Source organism: Lygodium microphyllum, chromosome 23 (genome assembly GCF_053477565.2).
Source record: "Lygodium microphyllum isolate KBCC chromosome 23, Lygodium_microphyllum_v1.1.10, whole genome shotgun sequence".
NCBI lineage: Eukaryota > Viridiplantae > Streptophyta > Polypodiopsida > Schizaeales > Lygodiaceae > Lygodium > Lygodium microphyllum.
Window position 1 is genome coordinate 64,112,876 of NC_141157.1, and position 16,276 is coordinate 64,129,151.

General features: G+C 39.0%; 1 protein-coding gene and 1 pseudogene across 2 annotated transcripts in view; both read left to right on the forward strand.

Annotated features, from left to right (window-relative positions):
- Nucleotides 1–9,163, forward strand: part of LOC148016265 (regulatory protein RecX family protein) — a 33,110-nt gene extending 23,947 nt beyond the window's left edge. Inside the window, exons 4-5 of one of the 2 annotated variants that reach the window (XM_087664358.1) lie at nt 6,875–6,962; nt 8,528–9,163. In XM_087664358.1, coding sequence (XP_087520484.1) covers nt 6,875–6,962; nt 8,528–8,848 — 409 coding nt within the window. In that variant the 3' untranslated portion in view covers nt 8,849–9,163. The remainder of the gene's footprint in view (nt 1–6,874; nt 6,963–8,527) is intronic. The other variant, XM_087664359.1, reaches the window with a different exon arrangement.
- On the forward strand, nt 1,678–6,820 carry LOC148016267 (uncharacterized; annotated as a pseudogene).
- Nucleotides 9,164–16,276: the final 7,113 nt, after the last annotated feature.

The following is a 16,276-nucleotide window of genomic DNA, read 5'->3' on the forward strand; positions in this document are numbered from 1 at the left end:
GTTCAAAGTCATTTGAATCTACTATTGTTCTTGTTTCTTGCGGATAGCTTTCAGATCAAAGGCCTAGGTTTCTGAGAGAGTACTAAGCTCTAATACCATGTAAAGAAATACTCTGACATAGAAACACAAATAACAATTGTACGACAAAGCACGGATTGATAAAAGAACAGATTTAAGGGTAGGGTAACTCAGAGAGTATCAGAATGGAACATACTGCAGATCTCTTTCTTCAACAGGGGGGCCCATCCTTGAGGAGGTCTCGACGGTCCTACCATATCATCAGATTTATGTGCAACATCTGAAGAGAGAAATTCATGCATATTGTTACCAGGTGGTGATACTTTTGACAATTGCTTTCCTTATTTACTTATATAAATATTTTATTTTTCTTTTCTTTAGTTGCTGTTGCTTTTTACCCCCAGAATTCTCTTGGATTAAGCCGGGATCTTTGCATGACTTGAAGAGGCAGCCATTGGGACAAATTGGGCTAATGGTTTGTTTGAGCCTTGGGACTGGTTCCATATTGAATGGGCATTGAAGAGAAGAATGCCAGTGGTTTGGGACTGTGTGCTTAGCCACAGGAGAAGGTGCAGGACAATGAGCCTGACCAAGACAGAAGATGCACATGTGAGAATGATCATGGAATAAAAGTCACTGTAACTGAGCCACATTATACTTTTTGATGTTGGTGCAATGATAAAAGTTACTCAGAACAACTTGAGGAATGCAAGTGTCAACATCCCTAAAATTTAGGGAGTTACTATTTTTTGGACCCCAGAATCTATTCACATCATTATCTTTGTTTTTGCACAAGGATTAATTCTTTGGTCTGTGCCGAGGTCAAAATTTCCATCGATCATGGAGAATTTTAGATCGGAAGTTTTAAACGGGAAAATTGTTACATGTATGCAATGTGGCACAAATTCCACAGAGAGAGAGAGAGAGAGAGAGAGAGAGAGAGAGAGAGAGAGAGAGACATAAAAAAAAACGTAATAGGCATGAGGGGCAAATCTGAGAATGAAGTTTTGAGGAGTTGAGGGCAGATTGCTGCAGTTTCATCAGCTATGGAGAGTACTTCTTCGTCTCTGACTCATATACGGAGGTAGAGCTTGCTCCCTTTGGTCAACTCTCTCTCTATTCTCAAAGGAAATGCTCTGCATGATGGGCTGATTCCATCGAAGGGTTTTTCATCTCTGATTTAGTGCTGTTTGTGGGACTCTTTTAATGCTGGAATGATGCTTTCCTAAAAGGGATGTTCTGCACATGCTGGACAATAAGAACAACGAATTTAGAGATCTGCAGAGTGTAATTTTGCACACGAATCATTGAGTTTTGGTCACAGAAAATGCTTTCCTAAAAGGGATGTTGTTCTGGACATGCTGGACCGTAAGAATAGTGAATTCAGAGATCTGGACAGTAAGAATAGTGAATTCAGAGGTCTGCAAATTGTAATTCTGCACATGAATAGAAAATGCTTTCCAAAAAGGGATGTTGTTTTGCACATGTTGGACAGTAATAACAGTGAATTCGGAGATGTGCAGATTGTAATTCTGCACACGAATCATTGAATTTTGGTCACAGAAAATGCTTTCCTAAAAGGGATGTTGTTTTGGACATGCTGGGCAGTAAGAACAGTGAATTCAGAGATCTGCAAACTGTCCTTATGCAGATGGGATGTTGATCTGGCCATGCTGAACTGTCCTTATGGGATGTTGATCTGGTCATGCTAAACTGTCCTTATGTAGATGGGATTTACTCAGAAAAGATGAAAACCGAATGTTCACATGTTATGTATTTTGGAACTTTTCATTTTTGTAATTTTCCATCTTTTAATTGATAAAGAAATACCGAGAGGGGCGACGGTCTTTGGGGCCAATTCGGTGATGAGCGAGGGAGTGAGGTCTCTGTTTGTGTTTGTGTGAGAAAAGACCAGGTATTAATTGAAGGAACTACCGCTTTATGAGAGTCATAGGACGGTTTCATGGTTCCATCCCCGGGATTTGAATTCTTTTCTGTAAGAATTTAAGCTCGGACAGTTTTGGGTGAAAAGGCCATACACACAGGTTTTATAGAGATTACAGGACTAGAGAGATGACAGACATGGATAAAGGCAAAGGAAAACTCCCTCATGAAGAAGAGAGTTCTTCTCTTGCTCATATACACCGAAGAGAGTATTGGTACACAGTTGTCAGCACCTTCTAGAATCGACATTGAACCACAGGATGAGGAGCAAGAACATGAGGACTTGTTTATGGCACATCTTCTCAGTATGGTTGGCTCTTTCCAACTTGTAAAGAATCCTCGAATGCAAAAATTTTTGAAGTCATATAATGAGGATTCTCAGGCTGAGTCATCACACCATACCATGGAGCGCTCAAAAAGGCAAACCTCTAAAGTGCGTGAGCATGTGGAAAAGACACCAAACATGGAGACAAGTCCAATGCAACAAGAAGCACAAGCACAGGATTAGGGAGTGAATGGTCAAGGCAGTTATGCACAAGTGGCAGAGCAAACTTTTCCTCCTCAGTTTGCTACTTATCTTGGTTACTTTGGTGGTGGGTCAGTTTTTCAAGCAATGGCTGGATTACCCACTGGTTATCAGGGATACTTGCCCAGAGGGCCACCAAGAATTATGCCTATTGAGGCAGTGAACCCACTTTATGCTAATATTGGTCTACAGTTCGGTTATCAGACTTTGCAGAGTCCTTATTTGATGCCTGGAGTACAAAATGCAGCGGCTGGTTTTTTTGGGCCTAGTGGGCATATGGCAGCTAAGACAGGTGAAATGAATGCTGATAATGCGCCTAAGGGATTCCCCTTTTTACGGCCACTTGTCTATAACAACCTGACACCAAAAAGTGCAAAGCCTAAAGACTATAAAGAGGGTGGTCAGGCAATAAAGTTTGAAACCTTCAGTGGTATGCAAGATAAGCTGAAAGCTTTGATATTTATACAGCAGTTTGATGCAGCCTACACTTGAGGGAATTTTATTGAGACTTCTAAGGTGCGCAAGGCTGCAACTTTTTTGAAAGGTAATGCTTTGCAGTGGTAGAACATATTGTTGATGCAAGGACATGCACCTGCCACTTGGGTCCATTTTAAACAGTTGTTTGCAGTCTCATGGTTAACTAACACGTTTGAAGTAGATTTCATGACTGTATGGCATAACTTGGACGCAGCAAATTGTGCGGATTTAGAAGAGTACAATAAGAAATTTGGGAAGCACTTTTACCCGTGAGTTCTTACAAGACAGTGCCCTTGTCAGAACAAATTGAAAAGTACTGCTGCGGTTTGCCGGAAGCCATCAGGGATTATTGTACCAAGACTAGGGTTACAAATATGGTACAGTTAATTGAAAATGATGGTGTGGCAAATGCATTGTTGAAAGGAAAAGCTGACAGCTTTAAAGGAACTGAAAAGAAGGATTCTCAGTTTAAGCAGGATCCTGGCAAGAAGAAGAAGCAATTTCCAGAAAGGACCAGCTTTACAAAGAAGTCTTTTTGGAAGAAAAGATTTCAGCAGCAACCTCAGACTTCTTTTAAACAAGGAAAAGGACAAAAGAGGCCACTTTTTGGCAATTCATTTGAAGAAAGAAAGGCTTTAATGATGGTTGGGAAATGTTTTATATGTGAACAAAAAGGCCATATTGCTTCTAAGTGCCCACAACAATCTTCTAAAGATGCGGAGGATAAAGATGCGCCAAGTAAAAAGAAGCCCAACATTGGCTTAGTGCCTGATATGGTGGGAGATCAATGAGATGATGATGCTACAGAATTGTGCAGAGCTTGGGGAAAGATCAAAGATTCCACAGTGCTTATTTTCTTTGATCCTGGAGCTCGTGCAAACTTTATCTCACCGACATTGGTAGCTAAGCTGGGTATACGTCCCGAGGAAATGGGACCAGTTGGACAAGCTGATTTGGCATGCCCAAGACATATTGAACTTGTCACCCCCATTCTTGGCAAATTCCGTATGCACATTCAGAGCTATGCGGACACAGAGGAGTTCCATATTATGCCTTTAGAGGGCTGTGATGTTATTGGGTATTCCATGGTGCCGCAGGAAGCATGCTATCTTGGATACTTACAACAGAATGATTACTCTTGTACGTAAGGCCAAGACTCATGTGTTAGATGTGAAGCTTAAAGGAGAGCTATCCCAGTTGTTTTTGCTTTTGCAATTCCTTCTGTAATGAAAAATCATATTTCTGCGTATTTGGTTTTTGCAAAGCAAGTTAATGAAGTTGACAGTAATGTGTTTGTACTAGATGAAAGTAGAAGGGATTTCTTGGATAAATTCAGTGATTGTTTCTCAGATTCGTTACCAGGAGAGTTACCCTCTGAGAGGCTTGAAGATCATACCATAGATCTTATTCCAGGGACTAGTCCGCCCAATAGGCCACCGTATAGGGTTAGTGCAGCGCAACAAAAAGAGATTATGACACAGGTTAATGAGCTTTTAGAGAAGGGACTAATTCAGCCCAGCAGTTCTCCGTTTTGTTCACCTGTGTTGCTAGTTCAGAAAAAGGATGGCTCTTGGCGAATGTGTATTGACTACAGAGCCTTGAACAAGAACACGATCAAGAATAGGTTTCCGATTCCGAGGATAGATGACATTCTTGATCGATTACAGGGAGCAACAATGTTTAGCATGATAGATTTGAAAAGTGGATACCATCATATTAGAATCAAGCTAGAGGATATCCATAAGACTGCTTTTAGAACGACATTTGGTCTCTATGAATTTTTAGTTATACCGTTTGGATCTATGAATAGTTGATCGATGGCTAACATCATGATCATTATGTGTTTAAAGAAGGCTTTATCATGATGCATGGAAGACTATGCGTTACAAAACAACTAAGGCCAAAAGTTTTATTAGAAAGTCATGCTCCACCGTATGCAAGACATTGTGGTATTGATGCGTATGTCAGATCGTGGTATTGATGCATATGTAGGACTTTCTTCTATTGGCCAGCCTTGAGATCTAATGTTGATGCATATGTCAGATCTTGCTTTGTATGCCAAAAGGTCAAATTTGATAGACAGAAGACACCGGGTTATTGCAACCACTGCCTATTCCAGAAAGGCCATGGGAAAGTATTGCCATGGATTTCATTTTTGATCTTCCAAGAACTTCTTCAAGGAATGAGAATCTAGACTATCATTTGCAGATTCAGCAAATAGGCACATTTCATCCCTGTAAGGAAAAAGGTTAAGTCAGAACACATGGTAAATATATTTATGCATAATATCTTCAAATACCATGGAATGCCACAGTCAATTGTCAGTGATAGAGACCCAAGAATGACTAGCTTGTTTTGGAAAGCATTGTCAAAATCGAGGGGCAATGGGCCCGAATTGCTTGCTGATTGTTTGTAGAGCAAGGGGCATTTGGATCAACAAAGGAGATTGTGGAATCTCAGCTTGTACTCAATCCATTAGCAATTCAAGTTAAAGAAACCACAAAGGGTGCCATTTTTGGGGCCAGTAGGGTATCCAATGTCCAAGATTGTTAAGGTAAAGTGTGTATTTCAATTTATGCTCTTTAATTAATTGGTGTAATTAAGTGCATGATCAGGTTTTACCGTCCTATCTGAGAAGGAAGGTTGGTTTTAGGACTCCTCTTGATTTGCTTCTTAAGAATACATCAGCAAGGATCTTTGCAAACAGCAGCAAATTGCGTCTCTATTTAGTGTAGTTATAGAACAGTTCTATTTGACAAATTTCAAGTTCACCATTGATGTGGTCAAAGATGTTAGTGTGGATCATTTTTCCTAAGGCTTTTTTGAGTCCCAACAAATGTACAATTTTTCTAAGGCAACCATCAAACATTTGTTAGATCCTACTCTCAGTAGTAGTAGGATTGTGTGGATTCCTAGTGGCAACAAGGATACTAGGGATGTATGTTGGGCTAAAGCCTAGATCTATGTATCTGTGCTCAGACCTTGGAACTCTACGTTGAAAAATACCAATATTCAAAATGGTGCTATCATAGTTGAATTGTTTGCCTTTGCAACATCGTAGATATGATATATGAGTTCGTTGGATAGAGATGTCATAGGATGCCCTACAAGCTCTCCCCTCAGTCTCTTTCTAGGGTCTTTCTAGGGCTGATGCCTACTAGCTTTGTGCTTGCTCCAACATCCGTGTGTCTTTCTTCATGTTTATTTGAGGTTTTTGGGATACTAGTGGCCTTCTACTTTTCAAAAGGTATGAGCCATGGTCTAAGATGCCTTTTCTCCTTTTCAAAAGGTACGAGGCATGGTCTAAGACACGTTTTCTCCAACCCTTGATCCCCTTTATCAAATAAGGAGCTTGATCTTGCCCTGCATCCCTCTATCTCAACGATTTAGCTAAAACATGACTATCTCAAATTTAGACATGGGTACTGTTTAGAGCATTTAACTTGGAGGTCTCTGATTTTGTCCTATAGAGTTTGTCATGCTTACCTCAAACAGTTCATGGTAGTGTACTGTGTCATTCCCTAGTGTGTTGCAACATTATCCAACATTACAGCTTGTGAGACCACAATTTTGAGTTTCTTTCCTCTCATTTATTTTGAGATTTTTTGGTTAAATTAAAGGACAAGGTTTTTGTTTACTTTGAGCAAGCATTAGGGCAGACTTTTTGTTTGTTTGGATTAAGTTATCGTCTCTTTTTTTTCCTTTTTCTGTTTGTTTTGTATTTTGTGTGTGTGTGGGTGTGTCTATATATATCTATACATATATTGGGGGGGAGGCTGGGTGGGGCAATAGGGGGTTACCTTCTAAAGCTTGTTGCAGTGCCAAATGTAAAGTGTTTTGAAAATGTTGCCACTTGCTACTTACCTTTTGTTCTCCACTTCTATGCTTGCTGATTGTTGTTTTGAACAGTGGATTGCAGAGTGATTTAGCATACGCAGAGACATTTGCACGCTCGAGATGGACCCATTCAAGTTGGGGACCGCAACGGATTAGGCTGGTAGTAAACCCAACCTGGCTCTTTTTTATCAAATTCTAAAAATTATTTAGAGGCCTGACAGTTTTTAGCTTGTGATGAAGCTTGTAAGCACTCTTAATAAACAAGCTGGATTAGAAAAAGGTTGTTTTTCTGAACTAGTCTTAAAATTGATGTACCAAAACTTGAAAAATTTAAAACATAATATACATCAGGGCAAAAATTCACTCATCACCATGATGTGTCGGAAATTAGAGAGAGAGAGAGAGAGAGAGAGTGTGTGGGGTGGGGGGGGGGGGGGAGTTGAAAATGATAGATTGTACTTGGTAAACTAAAAGTGATTGAATGAAAGTACAATAGGCTTTAAAAAGTAAGTTAGATCTATCTCTAATTCAACTAGAGTTAATTTAATACTAGAGTCTAGTGTCACTACTTTTAAAGTCCTAGATACACTATACTTCGACACCTTAATAAGTGTCCACACTATACAAATTACATTGGGCACTACCCATAATTGTCCAATTCTAACACCCCCCTATAGTGCCAATGTGATGGTATACAAGAAGTGAATCAATCATCACAAGGTAGTAAGTTCAAAGATTTTCGAAATTTCTCAAACTTTTCATGTGATAGTGTGTTGGTGAAAATATCTATAACATTCTCCTGTTGTGAAGATATGCTAGGGTTTGCATTGAGGAAACACAGCATGTATGACCAAGATTGAAACACAAAGACTCAGACAGAGACAAGCAAAACTCAAACCCTAAACGCAAAATGCAAAATGCAAAACTCAAACATAGAGAGAAAAAACTCTAAAGTGAATGAATGCTATAAATGAATGTAAGAGTGTACAGAATGCCCAAGGGCAAAGCAATGCAGTGTTGGAGAGTGATGTCTAACAAAGAGAGATCCCAAGTGCTGTGACCACCAGTCGGAGTGCGGGAAAAATGCATTTTGTTTTGGGTAGAAGGACAAATGCCCAAATATATGTACAAGGACATGGTGTGGGCATCCCTCCTTCATCCCTCATCATTATCAAATAGCATGCAGAAAAATCTACATTTGATGCATATGATTGAATGCAATCATTGAGAATTCCCCCTTCAGCAATTGTCCTCACACTTTCATATATGTGATTCCATTCCACCCTCTTTTATGGGAATGTGTACTCAACCATACCACACGTATAATCCACGTTCTTCATAGGAGCTTGCTTGTACTCTTTTGCATGCCATTCAATGCAATCTGTAATCTTATACACATGAATATGTACACTTCATGGAGCACATTCTTGTATTCAACTGATATAATTCAAGAAACAGTTCAATTAGCACTTAATTAAGAGGAACTTCTTTATATAAGCATCTCTTCAAACTCATGAGTTGTGACATGTAGGCTTGAATCTGAGAGTTTTGTTAGTGTGTGCCATGATGTCTCATGACAGCACTACACTCATCTCTCTGAGGTGGCATTGCCACACTTGGGCTTTCTGCTGACCATGTTCACTCATGCATTGGCTGGAATTTCAAATATATATTGCTCTTTGTATTTGTCAAATGTGTTTTTAAAAATACAGAATTTCACAACAGGGTTTGAAGCAGAGAGGAATAAGCAGTGACTTGATTGACATGGCCATACACAGTGTGTTCCATGAGGAAAATGATTATGAAAATAACATTGTTCCAAATGGTCAGTTTGATTCTGAACTTCTGGAGTCAACTTTGACTGACATGTCAAAGAGTGCAATGGATCGACTAATGATGCAGGCTGAAAAACATTGGAACCGAGGAAAGAATATAACCAAAGATACCAAAGTAAGGAGAATAATCCATTGGTTGCAGTATCGAGGTTTCAATGGCAAGGTGATCAAGGCTGTGGTGAATACTTTGTTAGCTCAGGTTGAAAAGTAAGAGGAAGCTGCTGATTTATGTACAGGCTCAAGTCTTCTTGGCTATACATCTGAAGGATGCTCACATGCTCCTGACTTACCTCTGCCCTGAATTCAGATTTTCAAGTTTGAGTTTTGTAGAGTCCAACTGCTCATTCAGATGGACATCATTTGTAAAAGGAATTCTTGAAAATGCACACATCAAATTTCTGTATAGTTATATAAGTCAAGAAGTGGTTTCAAATTTACTGAAGATTTAGAAATGGATCTCAGAGGTTGTGGGTCATATGGTTGAAATTTCATGCCTAGCCTATTAGTGGGTAATAAATGAAGTGTGGTTCATAATAGTATTTGTCAGTTTGAACCAAACTTGTCCAAGCTATACAATGAGTTGTTCACATGTAAATGTTAATATTTGGAAAAAGTATAATGGTGTTTTCTAGATGAAACTGATTTCGAGGCAATTACATCTTTGTTCTTACCCAAGCAAGCACCTGCTGTTTAGGCAATTATATGTTATGTTTGTTCTTACGCAAGCACTATTGTTCACACTGCTGCCCAATATAATTATGCCAGCAAATCCGGGTGGAACTGGGCATTTGTTGAATTCTTGTTCAGGATCTTTTCCCTTGCCTTTGGTGAGCCGGTGGCAACCACCTGTTGTGCATGTTGACAAACAGTTCCAGCTATTGTGCTTTGATGCATAAATGGACCTGCAATGAACTTGGATTCCCTGATTAGAAAATCTCCATGCTATTTTATCAAAGCATTCGAGCCTTCTGGTTTCATTGTTAAAATTAGTACATCACTTCAGAGTTTTGTTCACAACTGAGATGCTTACAACGTGGATTTTGACATTAACAAAGCAACAACTGAGAGTGCAGGATTGACAGGGGGTTCCATTTTCACATCACCAAACAGACTTAATTGTGGCACAAGGTTACTGTTCACAAAACTGGTGATGCATTTATTGTTCCACATGATGCAAAAACTCAGGTATAGGACAGTTAGCTGTGTTGCTGAGCACTTTCTAGCAAACAGGCCAGATCCAAAGTCATGTTGGCATTGCTTGTATGTGCAAATAGGATAGCTCACGAGTCAAGTGAATAGTGGATATTGATGGCATTACGACCCTCCTATGTGATGACCCACCAAGACCAACCAAGTGTTTGTGTGGGCCCAAACTTTCATGAATACACCATGTGAACCTGGGCATCTAGCCAAGGAATACCTATTAAGATTGGAATCCACAATGTCATTGTTATGAGCCCAAGTTTCAATTGGCCATCACCTATGGGATGAATTTACTAATGAAAATTCGAAACCTCCTTTGATACAAAATTAACTAGTGAAAATTCTTAGGATCTACAGTATCTAGAGGAGATGTCAAATTGGCCCCTCAAAAGTAGCTATAGTTAATCAATCTCCAGCACTTACAGTAGTTCAAAATCCTATTGTTGTTAGGAATGATGAACTTGGTAACACGTTTATTGCATGTAGCCAAGATAACTACACCTTTAAAAAGTTATCCAACAAACAAAGAAGTTTGGTTGGATAGAAAAGTGTACAAAATAGTTTCAAGAATTAATGACTAGGTCACCATTGAAAACACTTAATAGGTTATCTCAACTATACCAAACGAGCATTGTAACAAATAGACACTCATTGGATTCCTATTGCTTTTACAATATAAAATAGGAAATGGTGTCGAATGCTTGATTAGGTGTAACCTTTGCAAAATACAAGATGATTTTGCTTGTGAAAGAAATGTCTAATGTTGTATGTGCTATTCAAGATTGTACGCCTACATATATGGCGCTAAATTAACAATTCAAACACCAATGACCAATTATATCATTGATATAAAAGTTTCACCCTTTAGGGTAGAAACTTTATTGGTTTTAACTTAAGATTTTTTATTTTTAAAAATAAAACATTGTAACATATAAAGAATATGATAGTAGGTGACTTGTTTAGAACATTTGATTTTGTTACCACAAATTATACTATATAATTTAGATGCAATAGATAAAATAATCTTACGAGACCTAAATGAAGTTTTAAGACAGAAGTTCATTAGAAAAATAATGTTGTAAAGCCTTACGATCTTAACATGTAGATCATTTTCATGCTCATTTTAGGGGTGTTGAATTTGATTTAGGAAATTTTCTTGAAACGTTAAGCTATTTTGTCCAAAACACCTTGAGATTATATGGTAAATCAAACAAGCATAAAAAGATGAGCTTGATCATTTTTAAACCTTCATGTGTCAAATAGCGTCAAAAAATGTAAGTCTCCTTAGGATGCTATATGGAAGAGACCCAACTTTTCCTCCAATAATTGAACAACTTAATTTTGTAGGGCCGCCTATATGAATTGTCAGAGACAACTTTATTCAAAGCCACCTAGATGAATTGCAAAAGGCTTCTCACTAGCAATTTGAAAAGTTTGAGAAAGTGTATGAACTAGAGATTACTTTTGACGCAAATTAGTTGTACAATCATGGGTCTTTTAACCAGAAGTAGACTATTCATTATTTGGAAAAGATAGAATGCACGAGTAGGAACTCTTTAGTAATTAACACTAGCTCTAATATGGAAGTCCTATTGGAGTATGCATTTATATGAGCTGAACAAAAGCACATAGTTACTTCAGGAAGAGGCTTTTGCACCAATAACCATCCTTTGATTTTCTAGTATGATTTTGTTAGTTTGAGTACTTACCAAGGTGTCCTACATAATACATGGCATCATGTTCTTATGCTTGCAATAGGCATTATTCTACGATCCTTGTATGTGTGTGTGCATACGCGCGCGGGTACGCACATGCACATGCATTAACTAATTAATGTTGTGCCTAAAATAGGAGAATTAACCTAAACTTAAGCATGGTGCTCCTTGATTTCTAAAATTTTTCAATTTGAAAAATAAAATAAGAAAATCATTGCTATCACCGCTTGCCACATTGATTATAATTGCACACATGATAATTGATCCCTCCCTTTATACTAATAGAATACCTAGTGCAAGTGTTTTCACTAACACCACCACCACCACAACCATCACTACGACCACTACCATGACCGACAATACTACCACTACCACTACCATAGCTAACATGAACACCATCATTACAACCACTATCACTACTAGTACAACCACTATCACCACTACTACTGCTTTTAAACTTAATAACTAAAGGTGAATTTCCACAAAACTTAGGTTATGTTATTGACAAAGAAGAGGAGAATATGTGGAAATAGATTCATTGACGCTTATTATAAAATCCATGCTAATATATTCCCATTTTATCTAAGGAAAATCAAGGGGATGTAATTTGCCTAGGGAGCTTGACCATTTCAACCTTGATCCTTTGACATCTCGAACATTGGGTTACGTATCTAAGGATGTCTGATTTCATTCCTGGTCAATAGTAGCTTTTCCTAACCACACTTAGGGTTTTGTATAACTTGGGTGCCTAGCCATGAGGCAGCCATAAGCTTTCCACATAATTTTCTTCTTCAACTCCTAGCTTTTGGGTATATAAAGCCCCTAGTGATAATATAGCAGCTCATTTTGAATGACATGGTCCTTGAACTTGGCCTTCTCGGGGACTTCTCTTTCAGGCTTTTCTTTTCTAGACAAATAATCCTTTTTACTTCTAGGTAATCTAGATCTTTTGGAGCTTCGGCAAAAACTATATCCAAAATGGGATTACTAGGCATTGAGATGAGGCTTCTAAGACTTTCTTGGCTTGTAGGTCATCAATTATTAGAGCATTCAGGAAGGCTTTCTAATTGTGCAAAGAGCATCAGCCCACCACATTCTCTTTGCCAGCACGAGATCAAATCTTGAAATCAAATTCTTGCAAGACTTCGATCCACCTTCTTTGCCTCATATTGAGATCTTGTTGAGTGAAGATCCATTTTAGCCTTTTGTGATTGGTGATGAGGGTGAATCTGCAAAGATGACCAAGTAGATAATCACACCAAAGTTTGAGAGTGTGGATGTCTACTAAAAGCTCTAAATCATGCATAGCATAATTCTTCTCATAAGGCTTGAGTTTTTGAGAAGAATGACCCTCTTGGGAAAGCACACAACACACTGCAATAACGATAGTATCGATGATGACTTCGAATACCTAAGAGAAGTCAGGAAGCTTTAATATTAGTGTAGTAGTAAGGCATGCCTTTAGTTTGTCAAAGCTCTCCTACTCTATAGGAGTTAATATTATCTTGGTATGTTTTCCAGAGGAGTTCAGTCAAGGGAGTGGCAATAAGGGCATAATCCTTTATGAAAATACAGTACCATATTGTGAGCCCTAAGAATCTTCGAATTTCATAGACAATATAGGAAATTCTAGACATATTTTACTTTAGATACATCCATTGAGATCCCCTCATGCCTATGTGACTACTAGCCACGAACATAATTAGTATCATTCTTCTCACTTCATTGCAACGATAATCAATTTATAAGTTTCTAAAAACTATTCATTTAAAATCAAGATATAACTAAATTTTTTAGTAAGTTGAAATCATCTAACATAATTTTTCCTATGGTTTTTCAATGCATCAGTACAAATTTAATTTAAAACAAAGTTTATCTAGGGTAGAGTCAAAGATTTCATGCTCAAAGGACTAATATAAGAATTTCAAGGAAGTTTTTTTTTGTAACATGTACATATGCACTCAAAATTACGCTTGAAGAAATGGCCCATTAACATATCATGTACTAGCCCAAACTATAAGTCAAGGTATAACAATAAGGCTTCAAACAAGGCCACATCTTTTAAACCAAATTACTAGAGTTTATATCTATGTTTGTAAATATATATCCTTCAAACCTCGAAGATTGGCAACCTATCAAAAGCATAGTTGGGATTTTGGTGCATGATTGCAAAAATTTATTTTGACTTTCTATTACATGAGATAGCATTATGTGAGTGGAAATATTTGGTGATTGATTAAGACTTGGAGAATGGCAATGATAATACTCTTATGATGTTAGAGGTTTAATTGAAGGATGAGCTCTTAACAATGGTTAGTGTAAGAGCAAACATCTCTTTATGTCATGCGAACAAACCTGGCAAGTGGGGAGGAGCTATCCCGACTATGTATTTGTTCAACTACAACGGTTGCAACGCAAGCAAAGTACATAATACAAAACTACATTAGATAAATTTAAATACAAGTATTGTTATTGATTAATCATTGTGAGATTTATGTGTAGGTTCCTTCAACAAAAAAGGAGAGAAATATTACATGTAAAGACATTATCACAAAACAACTTTTCCTCTTTCCACAACCTATATGAAAGAAATTACGACAACATGAAACTAAGCTTCTATGTCAATGACATATATGTGCCAGTTGTAAACAAAACAACAATAAATACAAAGATGAGTATATTTCTTTCATATACTCATTAACAACTTGGCCCAATGTGCACCTTTGATATTGAGTTCTCAATTTGATTACAAAGTTGTCTTATATAGATGGGGACACTATGTGATATGATTACAAAATTATGGTGGCGTAGGAAAGGTGATCTGGAGGTGTGATCTGAACTGACGTGAAGATCCATCTCAGGGACAGCCTCCACTCACCGCCAAGTCTCGGTCTACAATCTTGAAGACCCTCCTGCAATAGGACCTTCCAAGTCTGCCCTCCCGGTGTGAGGCCGTGGACAACTAGCTTACCCAAGAGGGTCATACTCTGAAACTCTCGCTCTATGATCCCAAGCCCTCCCTATGACCGATGCCGTATGATGGTTGCCCATCCCATCTTGGCCCGGGAATCCCTGGAGCCGTTTGACCCAGACCAAAGGAAGTTCCACACTAGGCCGCGCAACTACACTACCCAAGATGAGAAGCACCAACACGAGGCGATGTACCATGCCGTTGCTAGGAGGACCTGGTTAACCACCAGGGCTCGGCTGGCTAGTGAGAGGCGAGCTGTGCTCCAGTAGGTCAGCTTCCTCTGAATAGAATCGAGGACTGGAAGAAACTACTGGGTGGGAGTAATGTCAAGTCCCACCTAGACCCTAGGTACCGGACGCTCTGCCCTCTGCTCACCTATCTAAATGCTAGGTGGACGCCCCACTTCATGCTAGAGTCCGGGTCTGTGAGGAAACCAACCAACTTTTGCCAGATGATTTTCGCTCCCGCACAGAACAGAATACCTCAAGAGCCAGCCTCACTCTCTCTAGCATCAACTCATCGTCCTCTATGTAGAGTGTTGCATCATCTATATACTATGAGTCTAGCAACTCAGCCTCCTCTCTCACGAGAAGTCGGAGGCCCCGTAATCTGTTCACGCGGGACTTGAGGAAGTGAGACCTCGCCTCTACAAAGAGTAGGAACAGGTACGGGGCTAGGGGGCAGCCCTGCGAGACCGATCTCTCCAGCCGAAACTCCCCCCCTTGCCTACCACCTATCAGAACCTTGCTGGTGGTCTATCTGTAAAGTGCGGCAACACCGTGAATCCACGCATGGGGGAAACCCAACCTCACCATGGTGCCCTCTAGGAAATCAGCATTTTCAGTTTGCTGTCATGGCATTTTAGCATGCAAATCAGCATTAACAGCTTGTTGTCCTGGCTGTTGCTGCACATGTAGTGGCTCATTATCATGGGCAATAGCTAGCTGATCATTTCTAGCATTATTTTCTGCATTTACAGGTTCATTTATAACATGTATTTCCTGCTGTATAGCAGGCACATTATGTTGTCCAAAAGGTATTTCTTCCCGGAATATAACTCCACGGACCTCCTCAGTCTCTTCGGGTTGTTTATGCATGCGATCTTCGCGAAAGATAACATCATTGCTACGTACTACTTTCCTTTTCTTGGGATCCCATAGTCTATACTCCATCTCACCCTTGTCACCATATCCTAGGACGATGCATTTACAAGACTTTGGCTCAAGTTTGTTGTGTTTTTCTTTACGAATGTGCACGAAAGCCTCGCAGCCAGACACCATCATATGGATCTTATCCTGTACAGTCCGATTCATATGCTCTGCAACTCCATTTTGGGGTGAATTATGAGGGGCAATGAGCTCCCTCTTTATCCCTTTGTTGTCACAAAATGCATGAAAGGCCTTGGACACATGTTCCCCACCATTATCAAGGCAAAGAGACTTGAGTGTCTTATCAGTTTGATTTTCAACCAATGCCAAGAATTTTTTAAACTTGTCAAGCACTTCATCCTTGCTACGAATAGAATAAACCCATACCTTCCGTGTAGCATCATCGACAAAGGTGACAAAATATTTCTATCCCCCTTAAGATAATCCTAGCATCTGACATACATCTGAATGTACTAACTCTAGAGGAGAAGATTTCAACGAAAGAAATTTTTTGTGAGACGTCTCTGCATGTTTACCATAAATACAATGATCACAATGCTCAAAATTAGCATAACAAAGACAAGGCAAGTAATTCAAACGAG